Source organism: Panthera pardus, unplaced genomic scaffold (genome assembly GCF_024362965.1).
Source record: "Panthera pardus isolate Hobbes unplaced genomic scaffold, ASM2436296v1 HiC_scaffold_10, whole genome shotgun sequence".
NCBI lineage: Eukaryota > Metazoa > Chordata > Mammalia > Carnivora > Felidae > Panthera > Panthera pardus.
In genome coordinates, this window is record NW_026526655.1 from 96,620,204 (window position 1) to 96,639,742 (window position 19,539).

The 19,539-nt window shown below is 36.3% G+C and overlaps 1 protein-coding gene across 7 annotated transcripts in view; it reads left to right on the forward strand.

Moving 5' to 3' along the window:
• Positions 1 to 19,539, forward strand: part of NCKAP5 (NCK associated protein 5) — a 959,339-nt gene that overhangs the window by 430,013 nt on the left and 509,787 nt on the right. For all 7 annotated transcript variants that reach the window (XM_019454167.2, XM_019454177.2, XM_019454159.2 and 4 more), the window contains one exon: positions 11,107 to 11,170. In XM_019454167.2, the coding sequence (XP_019309712.2) occupies positions 11,107 to 11,170 (64 nt within the window). The remainder of the gene's footprint in view (positions 1 to 11,106; positions 11,171 to 19,539) is intronic.

Genomic DNA, 19,539 nt, shown 5'->3' on the forward strand with positions numbered 1-19,539 from the left:
TAAATCCTTCATATAGGGAAGGCCACCTGGGTGGCTCAGTAGGTTAAGCTTTAACCACAGAGCCTGCTTTGGATCCTCTGTCCCCCTCTCTCTTCCTCTCCTCTGCTTGCACACTCAGTCTCTTTCAAAACAAATAAATAAACTTAAAAAAATAAACCCTTCATATAGCTGTCTTGAACTCGCTTGAGAAATGGCATGTAAAAGAAGTGAGCTCCTTAGATTAAAAAAAAAAACAAAACAGCTTTGCGGTCAATAGTTTATAGTTTTATAGTCATAAATTCCTATGTTTGGCTTGTGACTTTTTATGGCTTTTAACGTGTGTGAAATGTGACTACCACTTCCTCTATAAAGACTTCCATTTCTTTTTCTGATCAGAAGTAAACAGTCCTGCTGAAAATATATTACTCCTTACTTGGAGCACCATTACATTTTACCGAATTTTGTGTATGCTTGTATATAGAGAGATGCATTGTGTTCAAACATATATGGTTGGTATATTTTATTTTATTTTTTTGCTAGGGCTGCCTTAACAAAGTACTGCAGATTGGGGAACTTAAACAACATAAATGTGTCATCTCACAGTCCTGGGGGCTAGAAGTCTAAGATCAAGGTGTCACAGTGTTGCTTCCTTCTGAGGTCCATAGGGGAGAATCTGTCCAGTCCTCTCTCTGAGCTTCTGGTGGCTTGCTGGCAATCTTTGGCATCCATTGGCTTATAGACACATCATCCCATTCTCTGCCTCCATCACACATAGCATTCTTCCTGTGTGTCTATCTTCAAATCTGTCCCTTTAAGGACCCCAGTTATACTGGATTCGGGTCCTCTCTAATGACTTTATGTTAATTTGTCTACCTCCAAATAAGGTTACATTCTGAGTTACTGGGAGTCAGGACCTCTATAGAGGAGTTTTGGGGGACCTGTAACACGGTATGTAGACACAGAATGCCCTTTGATGGGAACAATTAAGCCTCCTCATCATTGTATCTTCTACTGAGCCTACCAAAGTGCCTCCAACATAGGAGGCGGCATAATATTGGTGGAATGAATTGATGGCATTACCAGTCTATCATAAAAGCCACCCTTTTGTTGAACAGCATTCACCTTGTGTGTCTAACTCATCCCAAAAATGACGGAAGGAGGTTTTAGGTGTAAACTAGGCTGTATCATAGTCCACCAGGGCTTCCTGCATTACCTTTTTGCCTCTTAAGAACCTGTAAGCTTTATTATTCTGAGTCTAGACAGATGCCTTAAATCTAGTCACAGGTAGTATCTTAGGACCTTCATGAAAATGGAGACAGAATGTAATTTCAGGGCCACTGATAATTGAAAGCCATGGAAACAAAATTAATTGTCACATAAGGGCTGTTGTTGGGGACATCGACAGTATGGAATGCTCCCTAGGAGATGGCTAGTACGTGTTTTCTTTTCCTTCGAATTCCCTTTATGTAGGAAACTACATACAGCCCATCACTTTTGAACGTTACCAAAATTGATGGAAGAAAATCAAACGTTATTAATACAATTCTGTTGTTTACCAAGTTTTTCTTAATTGCCAGACATAATACACAGCTAGAATCGTGTCTTATTAGTGGAATTTTAATATTAAGGGAAGGAATATGGGGGAAGTGCATGAAAACATGGGGAATTCCAAGTTTCTTTAAAAAAACATGGAAATATAAGGAATCCTCAGTCTAAAATCTAGGTTTCTCAGAAGCGAAAATTAAGTTTAAGGAGTCAAGTGGCTCTTCAATGGTTCATAAAAGCTGTATCTCGAGGAAATGATTTTTGAGGCCCCTGAACTGACTTTCTGCTCAATAAATAAGTTACTGCAAAAGTTAAGACTAGAAATTCCCATTTAAACTTGGTGGAAGGATAGTTTTTTGCTCTAATAGGTATTTCAGAAACACATTAGGTAGGGGAGCTTTGGGATTTCACTGTGCCCTAACAAAGAGAAGAGAAGATAATGGAGTTTCTTTAACTCAGTATTGCATTAAATAAATCAGTAGAGCCCTTTGTATCAAAAATGTTGTAATTAACATTTAATAACAATTAATGTGTATTACTCACAGTTCCAAATAAAAATAAAAAGGAGAAAACCCAGAAATACAAGTTCATTCTTTCATAGGTGTGTTTATTTATTAACAATATTATTTGGTACATCTAAAATGTGCAAAATGCTTCATATGTGATGATAGCGGTAGGGATTGCAGGTAGCTTGTGTGGTTACATTGGCACACTTCATTAAGCTCTGGGCATGGGACCAACCTCTGGTATCTGTATATGGGTGGAGGCAGCCTGTGATCTTGTCTCAAGTCAGTGAGGCCATCTTTGCTCTGAAGCATGATCCTTGATTCATTGACAGGTATGTGTGTTCCTTGGACACAGGAAGACCGTAAAGTCCCAGTCCTCTGGGTCTTAGAGCACAGTTGGGGAGAAAAAAAGGTAAGCAGGTGATTGCTGTAGGCAGCAGGAGTGACCCTCTAGATGAATCCATGAATCTGTAAATGAAAATGAACGTTCAGTTTGAGACCTCATTTTTGCGAATGGAGGAACATTCAGGGAAGAATGGTTTCAAGAACACTTACATGGTGCAGTATTTGGAATACTCGAAATTTTGAAAAAAAAATTGTAGAAGCTCCAGAAAGCTCGATAAGGAGGACCATGTGGATGAAGGATCATGTGCCTTCAGAAAGGCAGGTAGCTAAAATTAGGGTTTGTTTTTACTGATGATCTCTGTATTCCAGCACACCTCTTTAAAAAGTGTCTGTGTTAATTATTTTTGGGGGGAGAGAGGGGAATTCCTTAATCAGCACAGCATAACATTATTAAGCTGCTCTCTCTCAGAGTCAGTGGGGTGTGCATGTTGGCCATGCTCTGTCCAGCTCTCTGTTAGTAATTACTGCACAAAATCGTATGAAGGTCACCAATTTAGAACATACGCTCAACTTACTGACTTTTATACATTGTGGATGCTAATAAAATCCCTTAAAGTCGGTAATAAAAGTGTAAATTTTTGTGTTTCAAAGTGTTGGGGCCAACGTGGACATTATATATTGGAAAAAGTGCATAAAGAAGTTTGTTTCCTCTGTGTTGTATCTCTAGAAGTTTCTTGAAGTTTTTTTCGCCTTGAATATCTGAGTGGATGAGTAATTAAATGATCTGCTTTGGAAAGGCTAATTAATTTAACTGTTATGCAGGGACGGCTGCCACTGGTCTCCCCATCTGCCTGCTTGACAGGCACACCTGGCACTAGGCATTGTCATGCCTCTGATGCGGGTTACTCCCCAGGACGCTTCTGTGTGCAGAGAATGGTCCTAGGCCTCCTGGGGGAGCTGACCTGCTCTCCTTACAGACATACTAGGTCACTACCATGCTCTTGTTCTTAGGGCATGCTCACAAATGGGGAAGGCTGATGATTAATTGAAACCTTTCCCCAAGATTTTAAGTGTGGCTCTCTGCCCCAAGGTATAAATGACAGTAATCATCTTTCTAATTCCTTTTAGGCATTTGGTGGTATCTTTGCAGGGAAAAATGCCAGGCGTGGGGGAGGGGGTATTATTTGAAACAGAATTCTTGCCTGAGCGTAGGTTTATATTGGGGGTTTGATTAGCATTTTTATTCTATTCTGCCAGAAATGGAGGTTCATAGTACTTGGAATTCAATGCATTCCAGAAAAGTTCTATTAGTGGTTTTCACGTTGATTGGCGTAAAAATGGTTTGGAAATGTGTTTCATCCTTAAAGACTGCAAAATTTTCTTGCATTATTTGTGACTCCTTCTCTAGCAGTAGAGATAATGGTAACAGGTGATAGTAGATACAGAGGCACAAGTTCTAACAAGTGAGATTTTAACTGAGTATGTATTCACTGCTATTTGGCAGGTTTGGAAAAACATGCACGATGGCATTTAAATTTAAGAACAATGGCTTGATGGGCATGTTTTTCAGCCTATTTGAGCCTCAGTTTCCTCATGGAAGGTACATCAATAGTGCTCAAATTGTGAACCACAGGGCAGAAAGGGCCCTATGACCTTTTCAGGGATCTAGAAGTCAAGACGAATTTTATAAGAATACTAAAACGTTATTTTCCTTTTTTCATGGTCCTTCTGTCGTGGGCATATACTGTTTTGCCAGAGGCTACTCATCGTGTGTCATTGCAACATTCTGAGTGTAGAAGGAGATAGGAGAATTCAGATGTAATTTTTATTAGCCAGATCGTAAAGACATTTGCAAATGTATAAAATAGTACCACTCTTACTAAGTTTTATTTTGTTATATTCGTAGTTAGGTGTTGTTTAAATTAACCTGTGATGGAATTATTCTTTCAAATAAATTAATATGTATTTTCAAGGTCTCATTTTAAAATGGAATGTGGTAAATGTTGATAGATACAATCTACAGAAACAAAAGCTCTTTGGAGTCCATGGTAATTGTTTTCAAAAGTGTAAAGAGGCTCTGAATCCAAAAATTTTGAGAATTATTGCTTTATATCCCAGAGATGTTAATTATACCTATGTGGCATTGTTTGACTTTAAATGTTTCATGTAAAGTACTGAGGGTAGTGCTTTACATAGTAATTATTCACTAATGTTAGCTATTACTGTTGCCTTTTTAAATTGGGGATATGGTGGTACAATGCTTTGGAACAGAAGAGGAAGAATAAGTCACTCATGTGTCTCTGAAAGAAGTGACCTGGATAAAACCATGACCCAAAGGGGCAGTAAAGTCTAATACCATTGCATTAAAATGCCTTGAGGCATTTAGGGAATAGCAGCCAAAACATGTTACAGAGATTTTTAATAGTTAAAATATTTGTGGGAAAAACCTGCTTTCTCTATGTGACTTGTTGCTGAAAAGTATGAACTTTAAAAAACAACTTGATTTTAGAAATAGTAGAATGTGCCTTCCCATGTAAAGGAGGTTCAATTTCAATTTTTTGATAAAATTATGACCTCACTTTAGTGTTAAAATCCAGCTTTGAATATATTGTTCTTCTGTTGTGTTTATTACATTCTTGTGACACTGGTGTGCTTAGTTAGGTGTGCTGTCTATTAGACCCTGAGCTCTCTGAAAGTGGACTATATTTCCCGGGACCTACAACTGTGCCAAGCAGAGAGCGAATTCACATTATTTGCTGAATTAATCAGAATTTTCATCATCATTGGATTGTATGGTCACTTAGCAGAATATTCTGAATAAATTAAGAGATTGGTATGTATATCATATTATATATAACTGTTTATATATTTAAATAATTTGAGGGGTGCCTGGGTGGCTCACTTGGTTAAGTCTCCAACTCTTGATTGTGGCTCAGGTCATGATCTTACCCCTCGTCAGTCTCTGTGCTAACAGCATGGAACCTGCTCGGGATTCTCTGTCTCTCTGTCTCTCTCTGTCGCTCTCTCTCTCTCTCTCTCTCTCTCTCTCTCTCTCTGCCCTCTTCCTCTCATGTGCATGCACGTGCACTCTCTCTGTCTCTGTCTCTCTCTCTTGCAAAATAAATAAACTTTAAAAAATAAATAATTTGAAATATTGTGGAAAGTAGGAACTTAACCTAAGAACCAGAACTAACATGAAGTTAGGATATTTTGGGAGCTATTACAGGCTTCTTTAAATACCACAATGTCTTTGGGTTTATAAGATGCCAAAGAATTTTTTTCTTTTTAAATACATATATGAGCATGTCTATCCTTTATTCCTTATATCTGTTTTTGTTATAGTTTATTATAATTTCTGATTATACTTTATTTTATTTCTTGTTACTCTTTATTTTTCTAGGAAAGTCAAGTAGAAATGACACAAATTGTCTGGCAGCTTCATCAAAACACAGAGTATCTAATACACTGACAGCTGCCTTGATGTGCCTTTAGATCTGTACCTTTCAAATGCACTGTTTGTATGGAGTAGTTTGGGGCATTAAGACTGACAATGAGTAGATGTAATTCTTCACACTTAGGCTGTGTGCTGGTGCTGCTCTTCCTTCAGGGCATCCTCAGGGGGTTCCCATCTGCCTAGTGGAGAGCAGGGGCTGCTCACTGGTTTCATTCTCACCCATTCAGGGTGGGTGCTGGGCTGCCTTTAGAGTAGCAATAGAACATTGATTTGTCTCCAGACAGTCCTGTCTTCCGCACTCATGCAACAGATGGCTCAGCAGTGCCCTTCAGTTTGCCGTCTCCACACATCACAAATCGAATATATTCTTTGCAAGCTGCTGTGTTTCCAACCATGCAGACCTTGCAGGTCTTTCCTGGATTTTACAAATGCCACCATCCTGTTGTCTCCATGGAGGACCGTCTTCCCATGGACTTAAATTGCATTCGTATTAGTGGTATTGTGAAGTTCCAAGGTTCACATAAATAATTTTGCTGTTGCCATTATTATCTTTAGTTAAAATTATCTGGGGCTATACTGACAGACTTCAGAAACCTGGTACTAATTCACCTTTTGGGTAAAAAATGGAATAAGTGAAATAGTTCTGTTTCATCTTTTTTGGAGAGAAAAATTCTCTTTGCATTTATCTGAAAGAGATTTTGTTTCATTGTGTGTATATTCTTTATATCCTTCTTTTATCCCTATTCTGTAAAGAAGAATCCACAGCTCTCAATAAAAATATCCCTGGGCATTTGTTTTGCAATCATAAAGTCAATACCCCCTTCATAATGAGCTACTGGCTTTGCTACAAACACAAAACAAAACAGCAATGCATTGCAAAAGCACAGTTGTCTGTTTCCAGCAGATGAGCTAAGGTCCTCAAATAGGAGCAAGAGTGTATGTGTATGTGACTGTGTTTAATATGCCTTGGGTAGCATGCAAGTCAAGGATTCTTTCTTTATTTTTTAAACAAAGCTGTTTTTAAGAACGCTGAATTTGCATGAAAAAGATGCTGGTCCCATTTGGTTTCACACATATATTGGGACCTTGGGGGTTTAAAGATATGGTTTGCCAAGGGACTGCTGAACCCAAGGGCAAATGAGATGGCTGTAAAAAGGCAGACCCATTTATTTTTAATACTTTGACTAAGTTGATAATTTGAGCCCGGAAATGTGAATATATAGAAATGCTGAGAATTTCACCATAGGTGCTTTCACCCATCAATGACTCTATCACTTCCTTAAATTTTATAAAGAATGAAAGCTCCTTCATATGAAAATAAAATATAATCCCTACTAAAAACAAAAACCCTGCCAATACATGAAATACCAAAGATATGAAAGATTTGGGAGATAGAGAGTTCTGAACCTCAAGAAAGTAATCATTGTTTGTTTGTTTTGTGGCCTTGACACTCTATTTTCAAAGGATATAGGGTTCATAAACTTACTACATTAAATAGGTCAAAATGGGGGTGCTTTGCTATAGTGGGACCTAGATGGCACTGTTCTTGTCCACCTACATCATAGAAAACCCTGAGCTGTTACTTGCAAGCCTTAGAGATTCATGTTCCATGACATTATGTGTATTGCATTTCCTGAATCAATGATTTAAACCAGTTACAGAGTATGGTCTTAAAGAGACAGTTGTATTTGCTGTTCCTGAGAATTCTGCTCACTCACTACCTAACGACTTTGAATCAGGGTCTCTCCCAAGTAACTAGACTTACCCAACTTTACAACTTTTAAGTAAAGAGGACTAGCTTGCAGGGCTCAGGTTGGGGATGGTCTTTTCTGTGACTCAGACTACATTGAGATTCTCCATGTTTGCGTCATGCATTTCCATATGCCTGTTGGAAATCGGGGCATCTGTATTCACGTGGTGGTAGGTCAGGCCTAAGCTGATGTTTCCAGGTTCTACATATTTTGCTGTTTCATTGAATTGAATGGCTAACATGCTGCTACTTCAAACGTGAGCCTTTCACATTGATTCACTCACTGTTTATTAAATGACTAAAAATATACCATATGGGCAGAGTATAAAATTCATGGTGTATTAATATTTTCCTTTTTAAAAACTATGTAATGGCTAAAACCACTAAATTTTTCTTACAAATGGAATTTTATAAGATTTGACATGCACCTATACTGTGTGACAATTCCTAATAGTGTTATAAAAGCAAACTCTTTTAAGAATAAAACAGTGATGTTCCTAACTTTTAAACTGTGTGAGAGCTGTTTCATCATTTAGTAGGATGATTGTGCTAAGCTAGACTCTTGCTCTGTTTCTAAGAATGACTTCTTTATGCTAAACTGCTCTTGTAGAAAATTAACATGCTGTTATGTATATTAAATCTTTCACTGAAGATTCAGCAATGAAGAATAAGAATTGGAAAATTTTCCAGGAAATTTTCCAAACCGTTCTTCCATTTCTAATTCTATATATTCTAGATTAAGCTCTTGAAGCATGGTCCAGGGATGCTGAGTGTTTCCAAGACCCTTTCAAGAGATCTGGATCTGCAGAGTGTGCGAGGTGTGTGTGTGTGTGTGTGTGTGTGTGTGTGTGTGGTCTCCTTTAATTGTTCTGAGTTTATTTTTATAGTTTTCACTGTAGTAGTATGACAAATCTTTAGTAGATTTATTCCCTAAGTATTTTGTTTTGATCCTAGTACAAATATTTTTTTAAAATATTTATTCATTTATTTTGAGAGATGGCATGAGCAGGGGAAAGACAGAGAGAGAGGGAGAGAGAGAATCCCAAGCAGGCTCTGCACTGCAGCACAGAACCTGACTAGGGGCTCAGTCTCATGAACTGTGAGATCATGACCTGAGCTGAAATCAAGAGTTGGATACTCAACTGATTGAGCCACCCAGGTGCCCCATAAATGAAAATTTTAAAGTAAATGTTCCACTTGTTTGATGCTAGTATGTAAAAACACAATTGATTTTTGTGTATTCGCTTTTATCCTGTTACTTTGCCAAATTCACTTACTAGTTGTTAGGTTGTTTTGAAAATTCTATAGTATTTTCTACTTAGAAAACTGTCATCTGTGACTAGAGACAGTTTTTTACCTTTTCATTTTTTGACATTCACATCTTTTATTTTTCTGGCCTAATTGGCCTCTCTTTGGACTTTATATAAATGGAATCATAAACTGTATACTTTTCTGTGTTTATTTCTTTCATATGCTTGTGGTATTCCATATGGTATTGTGGTTAGCCTTCTCAGTGCTTTCTGGTATCCCCATATATAATTATGTTGTAGTTTATCCATTCTGTTGTTAATGGGGTATGCATTTTGAGCTTAAGGTGATAACAAATAATGCATTTATGAACATGCTAGTACATGTCTTTTACTGAACATACATATGCATTTCTGTTGGGTTTATATCCCAGGGTGGAATTGCTCAATCCTAGAGTATAGGGTATGTTCTTCTCCAGTTTCTTTGTCTTTATATTTACCATGTGTTTATTTTTCATATTAAACCAGGAGTCAGTCATATTTTTCTTTTTCAGTTCTTTGTTCTTTTCATCTGATCATTAGGACTTGGGTCAGAGAACACATGTATAATCTCTGCCTTGCTTGCCTCCCAAAGAGAGGTGCATAACTTAATCTCTTCTGGGCTTCGTCCTCTTGACTTCGTTGCCCTCTCTCACAGGACCTACGCATGGGTCCTGCCCCAGGCTCCCAAAACTTTGTCCCCTCAGGAGTCTCCTGATTCTAGTTTTATTCCTTCTAATCTGTCTCTGTAGGCACTAATTCAAATAGAACTATCCCTACTAAAAAATGTACTCAACTGTAACCAGAGTAAAGCACATGCCTTGTTGGCACTTCAAAGACCCAAGCGGTTAGGATAGGAGACATTCTCTCACTCAGCTGGGCATCCAGTTGTTCCCTTGCTGTTTTTGCTGTTTGCAAATTGCCAGTCCTGTGATCCTGTGTAGGGGGAAGGTTGAGGGATGAAATATCACACAAGTGTTTTCACATCTTGATAGCAGTAGAAAGATTTCAGGGAAAATCCTTGCTAAAATTAAGATTGGAAGATTACTAGAATGTTCACTTGTCCCTACTTTGTCTATATACTGTTCTTTAAAAATTTATTATTATTTATTTATTTTTTATTTTTTATTTTTTTTAAGAATTGAAAAGCTATCCAAAATTCCTTACAAAGAATTCTTAAAATTTTAGTGAGTATTAATTTTTTTTTTTTTTTGTAAATGAAATCAGGTATTAGATAAACCCCACTGTAAAATAAAGAATGCTAAAAGGTTTTTAAATTTTACAAATTTTCTAGGCTCTGAACAATGATAAGCAAAATTTGTATTTAGGATTTGTGAAATTAAAAAAACAAAACAAAACTAAACTGAAGTTTGATCCTAATACTGATACATACCAGCTGGGAGCTTGATATGTTACTTAGCATGTCTGAGTCTCAGTTTCCAAATACATAAATTGGGATAATAAAGCCTATTATCGGATTGTTGTCAGACTCATGTAAGATCAGGTAAAATACTCAGCATGGTACATTGATGTAGCAAGTCTGTAAAGGATTTTCTATTATTATTTCAAGAATGATACAGATTTATATCTGTTTGCCTTTTAAAATTCACAATCAGGGGTGCCTGGGTGGCTCAGTCGGTTAAATGTCTGACTTCAGCTCAGGTCATGATCTCACGGTTCGTGGGTTTGAGCCCCGCGTTGGGCTCTGTGCTGACAGATCAGAGCCTGGAACCTGCTTTGGATTCTCTGTCTTTCTCTGTCCTTCTCCTTCTCTCTCTCTGTCTCTCTCTCTGTCTCTCTCTCTGTCTCTCTGAAAAATAAGCAAAATTTAAAAACTAAATAAATAAAAACAATAAAATTCATGATCTGCATGAAGCAACAAAAGAAATAAAAATAATTATATACAAGCAAAGTTGATACAGAAAGGACAACTGAAATGTTTTAGCCATGGAAAATTTATTTACAAATTACATATGTTAATGAACTTAAAGGGAAGCTTTTACGCAGCATTCAACATTTATTTGGCTTTTATAAAATCCAAGACAAAAAATCTCTGTCATGACACTCAATGAAAACAATGCACGAACTACTTCAAATATTTATAGAAAGTTTAGTTAAGGAAGTGAGCTAAACCGAGGAAGGAGTTCCTCTGGAGACCTCAAAAGAATGTTTCAAAGCCATGCCAGTGTACCTCTACCCTGAGAAGAATAGTCAACTAACCATGTGCTTTTGTTTCTCCAGGGAGAAGTTGGCCGTGGCCCGACTGCAGCGAGAAGTTGCCCAAAGAAGAAGTGAGGGGGCCATGGTAAGTGCTGGTTGCTTTCTCCTGATTCTGAACCTCCCTGCCAGAGGTTTCTGGCTTGAAAGGCATTTTGTGGCATTAAGGCTATCTAAGAAAAATATTTGCTTGCAGCAGACTTAATGATGTATTGGTAAATAATGTGTTCATAATGCAGTTTGGACAGTTGTGCCATTTACAGAGAATGACAGAGGGAGGGCGGGGGTGGGGAAGGAGGGAGACTGTATTAACTGAGAAAAAGAAATAAGTATTTGGACGTGGAAGAGGATGTTCCAACATTCAGAGGGTTATACGGCTTTATTTCCGGAAGACCCAGGCTTCCAGCTGTGAGCACAGTGTTGGCAAATGAGCAATCTTGGGTTTTCAGATAAGAACAGTTCGACATAATTTAAGCCTCTCAGTTCTTTGAACTTAGAAACAAACAAAAAGAACACTAGGATGTTTGCTAATGTGACTATCATCTGTCCTTTTCCTTCTGTGCGCTACGGTGATATATTTCTCCCTGTCTTTTCCAGTGTGTGCTGTTCAGAGAACTGATGTTTCCTTGTGTTTTGAATTGTACTAAAAAATCAATATGTTGTTTTGGTCCATAGCAACTTCATTTTATAGACTCTCTTTGCCACAGTATCTGCCTGTGTGCCACTCTAACATCAGAGATGACTGTCTGGGGACCCAGAGTATGCACGCGTGTGGATTACCTGCTGTTGCTACCTCTAAGCAAAAACTAGAAGAGCAGATTTTTTTTTTCTCACTTATGACAAAACAATGGCACAGGTGCGGTTTTTCAGCACAAGAATTATCTTTTATAAAAAAGAGAAGTGGTACATTTTTAGACCTTGCAGTCTGTGTCTGTTGGATTTTGAGTGCTAATTGACAATCCATCCACCGAAAAGAATAAGAAATTTGTAAAATCTGCTGGACTCTCTCTTCTGTCAGGGAAGGCAAAGGTCTGGAGCAAGAGGCGGAATGTTGAGTGGATTCTGGAATGGTGCAGTGGCCTTTGAGTGTGCTAAAATCCTTAAGTGATCAACTGTTTGCTCTTCTGGTGATCTTAATGCAAAGAGAATCTTGAATGTCCAAATGATAAGAAACAACTGCTCACAAGCATCTTTGCACAATGAAAAGGAAGTAAACTGGAGAAGGTGAAGGTTTAGTCAAATAGTAAACTGAGAATGTCCAGTCTGGACTTTGGGACTGGACTGTATTGGGAAATGTGTATGGGCTAGGCCATTCTGCAGTGTTTCAGTCTTTTGTTTCAGGCTAGCTCCTGTTGTACATGTCATCAGCTGTGTCCTAACTGAATGGGAAGAAGTGACAACTTTTCTAGCTCTCTGTTTTTTCATCTTCAAAATGAGGAGGTTGGGATTTTATGGTTCCATTAGCTTAGTGGATCATGTTACTGAGTATTTGTTTATGTAAAGTTTTTATGATGAGGAGCTTTTCCTGGTAATAGCTAAATGTTATTTAAGCTCATAAGAACATTCCTCTGAAGAATGTATCTTTCTGATTGCCAGTAAATGAACCTCAGTTGAAATAATCTCCGGCAGATAACTCACTAGTCTTTAAAAAGATAAAAGCCCCTTTTGAAATATTGTACAAGTAATTGTTCAGGGTAGAAAATACCCAGAAAACGCAGGGAGACAAAAAAATTACTCTCATTGCTCAGAAAACAACGTTGGAGATGTTTCTAGTATTTTATTACTCATATTTTAATTATGGTAATGAAAAATCACACTTGGGGCGCCTGGGTGGCTCAGTCGGTTGTGTCTGACTTTGGCTCAGGTCATGATCTCACAGTTCTTGGGTTCGTGCCCCACGTCAGGCTCTGTGCTGACAGCTTAGAGCCTGGAGCCTGCTTTAGATTCTGTCTCCCTCTCTCTCTGCCCCTCCCCAGCTCGCACTCTGTCTCTCTCTCTCTCAAAAATAAATAAACATTAAAAATAAAAAAAATATTTTAAAAAGAAAAATCACACTTATGTGTTGACTGATTTAACACATATTTATTGAGCACTTATTATGTGCCCAGCACTGTTCTAGGCACTGGGGAAACATCAGTGGAAGAAAAAAAACAGGCAAAAATCTGAGAGCTTACATTCTAGGGTTTGTGGAGACAGACATTGAATGTATTTAGAGTGATAGATGGTGGAAGCAGCTATGAGAAAATAAGATGAGGGTAGGAAAGATTGGGAGTTCTAGGAAATCACTATTTTAAATAAAGTTTATAGTAGTGAAGTTAGTTACTACTGAAAAGTTAGTAATTGAGCAAAACTTGAAGGAGACAAAGGAGTGAATGATGGTACTATCTGGGGGAGGATCATTTTATGTTGGGAGATGAACAGGTGCAAAGACTTGGGGTGCCTGAGGAAGAACACGGAGACAGACTATCTGGAGAGGAGTGAGGGAGAGAGTGAATAGTAGAAGATAAAGTCAGAGCTGTGTTTGGGGACAGAATGGTAAGTCATCAGGGTCCCCAGGGTTCTCTGGCTGATGGTCTGAGTTATAGGAGCCATTGGAAGGCTTTGTGTGATGCAGTGACATGATGTGATTTACTACTATTCATATCACTGTTTCCACTCACCTTCTATGATTTATCGCAATCTTAGAGACACCATAAGCCTTGATTTTCATTAGTGTCCTTTATTTTGTTTCTTTTCCCTTTTTCTCAAGGTTTTTCTCAAGTCTGGTTTTCTACTTAATTACATGCTTCAGCTTTTCTCCTCGTAGGATTCATTTATTTCTGAAGTCCTGATTCTTTCAATATTTGACAGCTCCTAAAATCAGGCACTTCTATTCATCCTCTAAATTTAACTCTTGCTGTTACAAGCCCAGAACTTTGTCATGTCTACAGCAAAAGCAGAAGGCAGTTCATCACAACCACATCACTTTATTTAAAGACTACTATTTACAGTATTCTGTATTTTTATCCACATGAAAGGAAAAATGGTATGGAAAAGTTTAGTAAGTATTTTGAAAAAAAAACATATAACTGAGTCAGCTCTTTCTTTTAAATCATCAATGAACTTGTTATAATCAAAGTCTTTAATGCAAAGCATGCCCTTTTAAAAATTTGACTTTATGCAATACATTTCTTTACTTAGAAATTTTAAGATAGTACTCAAGGCACCATTTTTGAGAAACTTATTGTATTATTTTAGCTCACCTATTGTTTTTGAATAATTTTGGACTTAGAAGAAAGTTTCACATCTGTATCCCCTTGATCTGGAGTTATAATGTTAGTGTCTTACAGAACCATGGTATAATTATCAAAACTAAGAAATTGCTGTTGGCATGTTGCTATTAACCAAACTTCATATTTTATTAGAATTTCACCAGTTTTTCCAATAATTTCCATTTTATGATCTAGGATTCAATCCAGAGTACCACACTGTATGTAGAGAGATTGCTTTTTTTTTTTTTTTTTTAATGTTTATTTTTAAGAGAGAGAGAGAGAGGAGGGGAAGCACAACAGAAGGAGACAGAATCCAAAGCAGGCTCCAGGCTCTGAGCACAGAGCCCAACGCTGGGTTCAAACTCACAGACAGTGAGATCATGACCTGAACTGAAGTTGGAGACTTAACCCACTGACATACCAAGGTGCCCCTAGAGAGACTGCTTTGTAATGGCTGGTTGATACATATGTGGAAGTAAGAAGATCATGAGCTTGCCAGTAGTTGCCTATGTACGTTACCAGGTTTCATCAATTCTGCCTGCTCTTTTGTTCTGTTAACCCAAGTATTTATTTGGGTGAGCCTTCTTCCAGCAATTAGATATTTCATACTTGTTTCCTTTGCTCTTAACTCTTTCATGGAATAACTATCAGTATTGTTTTGATACTTACTTTTCATTATTTTTCACAGACTGCTCTAAGACCTTGCTTTTCTTCATTCAAGGAGATTCTGTTTCAGCGTCTACTCCCTAACACTGGCTCAGTTTGCGTAAAATCTATTCTGTCCTTAAGACTTTAATGTCATCTTAAATTTTATTATATGTAGAAAGACCTATTTCACCCCCAAAGTGTACAGATACTCATTATCATTATCTTTTGGAAAGTATATATATTTTTTGCCATAAATCTTTTCATCTTCTGTGGAATTAATTTGGTGTGAGGCAGAGATGAAAAGACATATTTTCCCAAATTGATATTAATTTCCCAACATCATTTATTAAACAGTCTAACCTTTGCTGTCATCTTCACCATATTCCAAATACCCCTATCAATCTACATGAACTCCTGGACTGGTTGTACTTTTTCATTAACGATTGTTGATTCTTACACTATTGTAAATTGTTTTATTTACTAGAAATTGATAGTTTACTTAATACTTTGTAGGCCAGATTCCTTCTAATCATATTTTTTTCTCCAAACTTACAAAGACAATTTTATTTGTGAATGACAATAAGAGTTTGAGTTAAAAAAATATGTATCTACATTAAAAATAATGTTTTTATTTATATTTATAGCACAATAAATTACCACAGAGAGACCATTTCAAAAATGACATGAACAATGGCTTAAGTATATTTGCTATTTTCTTAAATTTAAGTTAAAAAAAGTTTTCGAAGGGTATCATTTCTGCCACTCTTCATCTTTGTTTTGTATCAGAGATATTATTTACAAAGAATGCTATTATTCTACTGAACACAATTTTTGAAATGCTTGGGCTAATTATGCCAAATCTTAGATTCTGTATAGATCCTTTTCATCTCATTGAGTAATTTCTACTTGGGAAAAAGAAAAATATCAATTCTTGATTTCTCATCTCAAGGCACTAAGGACACAAAGAAAGTCCATTTACTTTGTTGTTAAGATTCCATTTTAGGGGCGCCTGGGTGGCTCAGTCGGTTAAGCGTCCGACTTCGGCTCAGGTCACGATCTCACGGTCCATGAGTTCGAGCCCCGCGTCGGGCTCTGTGCTGACAGCTCAGAGCCTGGAGCCTGTTTCAGATTCTGTGTCTCCCTCTCTCTCTGCCCCTCCCCTGTTCATGCTCTGTCTCTCTCTGTCTCAAAAATAAATGAACGTTAAAAAAAAAAAAAAAAAAATTAAAAAAAAAAAAAAAAGATTCCATTTTAACCTGCATGTAGATACTCAGACACTGCCAGGATGGACATGGAGCCATAGTCCCTAAGAATATCAGTTCTCGTTAGTAGTTTTCTTGGGATCAGGATTTGGTTTTGATGTAATTAGAAGTTTGTTGTTTGCAATAGTCCAGTAGGTCATACATCTGATTTTCTATCTAATAGTAGTCAAAGAAGGGGGTTAAGATGTGACCAAGGCAAATTGTTTCCTTTTACCTTTTTTTGGGATACAATTAACATACTATATTAGCTTCAGGAGCACAACACATGATTTGATATAGGTGTATACATAGTGAAATGATTACCACAGTAAGTCTATGGACACCTGGATGACTCAGTTGGTTAAGCATCAAACTCTTGGTTTTGGCTCAGGTAATGATCTCATGGTGGTAAGATCAAGCCCTACATTGGGTGCTGTGCCGGACGTGAAACCTGCTTAAGATTCTCTCTCTCCTCTCTCTGCCCCTCCATGCACATTAAAAAAAAAAAAAAAAAAGGTCTAGGTAACATCTATCACCATACTTAATTTGTTTCTGATGAGAACTTTTACTCATACTTAATTTTTTTTTGATGAGAACTTTTTTTGATGAGAAGATTTATTCTCAGTAACTTTCAAATTTGAAAATACAGCAGTATTATAACTATAGTTACCAAGCTATATGTTATGTTCTCAGGAACTACTTATTTTGTAACTGGAAATTTGTACCTTTTTACCACCTTCATTCACTTCATGCCCCAACCCCCACGCCTGTGGCATTCACTAATCTGTTCTCTGCATGTATAATTTGTTTTTGTTTAAGATTTCACAAATCAGTAAGATCATATGGCATTTGTCTTTCTCAGACTTATTTCAAGGTCCATCCACATTGCCATAAATCTTTTCAATGCTCTCAAGGTCCATCCACATTGTTGCAAATGCAGAAGGCAAGATTAATTTATTTTTATGGCCGAGTTCTTTCTCCATTCATGTTGTTGGACACTTAGGTTGTTTGTATGTCTTGGCTGTTGTAAATAATGCTGCAGTGAAATGGGAGTACAGATAGCTCTTCAAGACTGATTTTATTTCCTTTGATAAATACCCAGAAATGGAGTTGCTGGATCATATGTTATTTCTTTTGTTTAATTTTTGAGGAATCTCCATACTGTTTTCCATAGTAGCTGCACCAATTTATATTCCTACCAATATTGCACAAGGGTTTTCTTTTCTCCACATCCTTGGCAACACTTTTTTTTTTTTTTTGTCTTGTGTGCAATGGTCATTCTAATACTATTGTGTTATTGTGAGGTTATATCTCATTGTGGTTTTGATTTGTATTTCCTGGATAATTGGTATTATTGGAGCACTTTTTAACGTGCCTGTTGGCTATCTTTATATCTTCTTTGGAAAAATACCTATTCAGATTCTCTGCCTATTTTGTAATTAGATTGTTATTGAGTTTTATGAGTTCTGTATATATTTTGGATATTAATCTTTTAATGGATATATAATTTGCAAGTATTTCCTCTTCATTTTGTAGGTGGTTTCCTTTGCAGAAGGTTTTTAGTTTGATATCATCCTGTTTGTTTTATTTTTGCCTTTGCTGCCTTTGCTTTTGGTGTCATATCCAAAAAATTATTGCCAAGAATGTTATGGAGCTTACCCCTATTCTTTCTTCTGGTATTATGATTTCAGGTATTTCATTCAAGTATTTACCCCATTTGAAGTTGATTTTTATGTGTGGTCTAACATAGTGGTCCAGTTTCATTCTTTTGCATGTGACTGTCCAGTTTTTCCAGCACCATTTATTGAAGAGACTGTCATATATATTTTTTACTCCTTTGTTGTAAACAAAGGATTAATTGACCAAATATTCATGCATTTATTTCTGGACTCTTTATTCTGTTTCATTGATCTCTATGTCTGTTTTTATATCAATATCATACTGTTTTGATTATTAAAACTTTGTAATATAATTCTTCTTTCTCAAGATTGCTTTGGCTATTCTGGGTCATTTGTGATTCCATCATAATCTTAAAATTGTCTATTTAGCTTTAAATTTCCTATTTCTATGAGAAATACCATTGGGATTTTAATAGGGATTGTATTCAATCTATGGATTGCTTGGGTAGTATGGACATTTTAATAATATTCTTTCAGTCATTGAGCACAGACTATCTTTTCATTTGTTTGTGTCACCTTTAGTTTCTTTCATGAATGTCTTACAGTTTTCAGCATATAAATCTTTTATCTACTTGGTTAAATTGATTCATAAGTATTTTATTCTTTTTGGTGCACTTGTAAATGTTTTTTTTTTTTTTTAATTTCTCCTTCTGATCACTATTAGTATATGGAAGTTCAACTGATTTTTGAAAAATTGTGTTTTTAACAGTTTGAAAAGCTTGGACTTGTCTCATTGTGTAAATAGGTTGATGTAGAAAGTAGTCAGTATTGTTGACTTCTAAGTATCATCCAAAGAAGAGGAACACTGGGGACAAAACATCGTTCACAGTGTTTATCACTTGCTCAAATATATCCACAATATATACCTGGAGAAAGAGCAGAAATTTATAATTTCCTTATAAAAGCCAACTTAAAAAATCATTTCTATCTACTTGGCTTTTAATTTATGAACATTTGAGAATGGTAGGTTCTAAACTTCAGGACATGTTTCTGTAAATGTGCTGAAGTTTGGAAATAGGCCCTACATATTATTTTGTTCATTTGTTTATTCAACATAGTATCAGCAGAGAATAGAATGAGGTCCTTGCTTTTATGAAATGTAAAATATAAAATACTTATACAAATACATCAGTGTCCTAGTTTTCATGATCCCTTTTTAGTCAGTAGTATTAGAAATCATTAATAGACAGAAATTTTTGAGTAAATCTGAAAATGAAAATATAATATTTTAAGTAACTCATTTTTAAACAAATTATAAGGAACCTTAAAAATATTTAAACTCACTGACAATGGAACCACTAATTTTGAGATGCAATCAAATTAAAATTTAAAGTGAAATGTATAGCTTTAAATTAAATGCACAAAATAGGCAAAAAATAGATTTAAAATTAATCATCCAGTCAAATAGTAATGAAGAATTTAAAAAAACCTAAATAATGAAGAAAGAAATAATGAAATTAAAACCAATGAATTACAAAGTGAAGAAATATCATAAAATTGTCAGCAATTACTAACTTATCAATTTATGCATAAGAATGATAAGGCACTTGGATCATGTGAACTTTGGGTATTTGAGATGAAGAGTTATTAATGTTTAGGTATACTGTGGCTACTATGGTTGTATATTTAAAAAAGAGT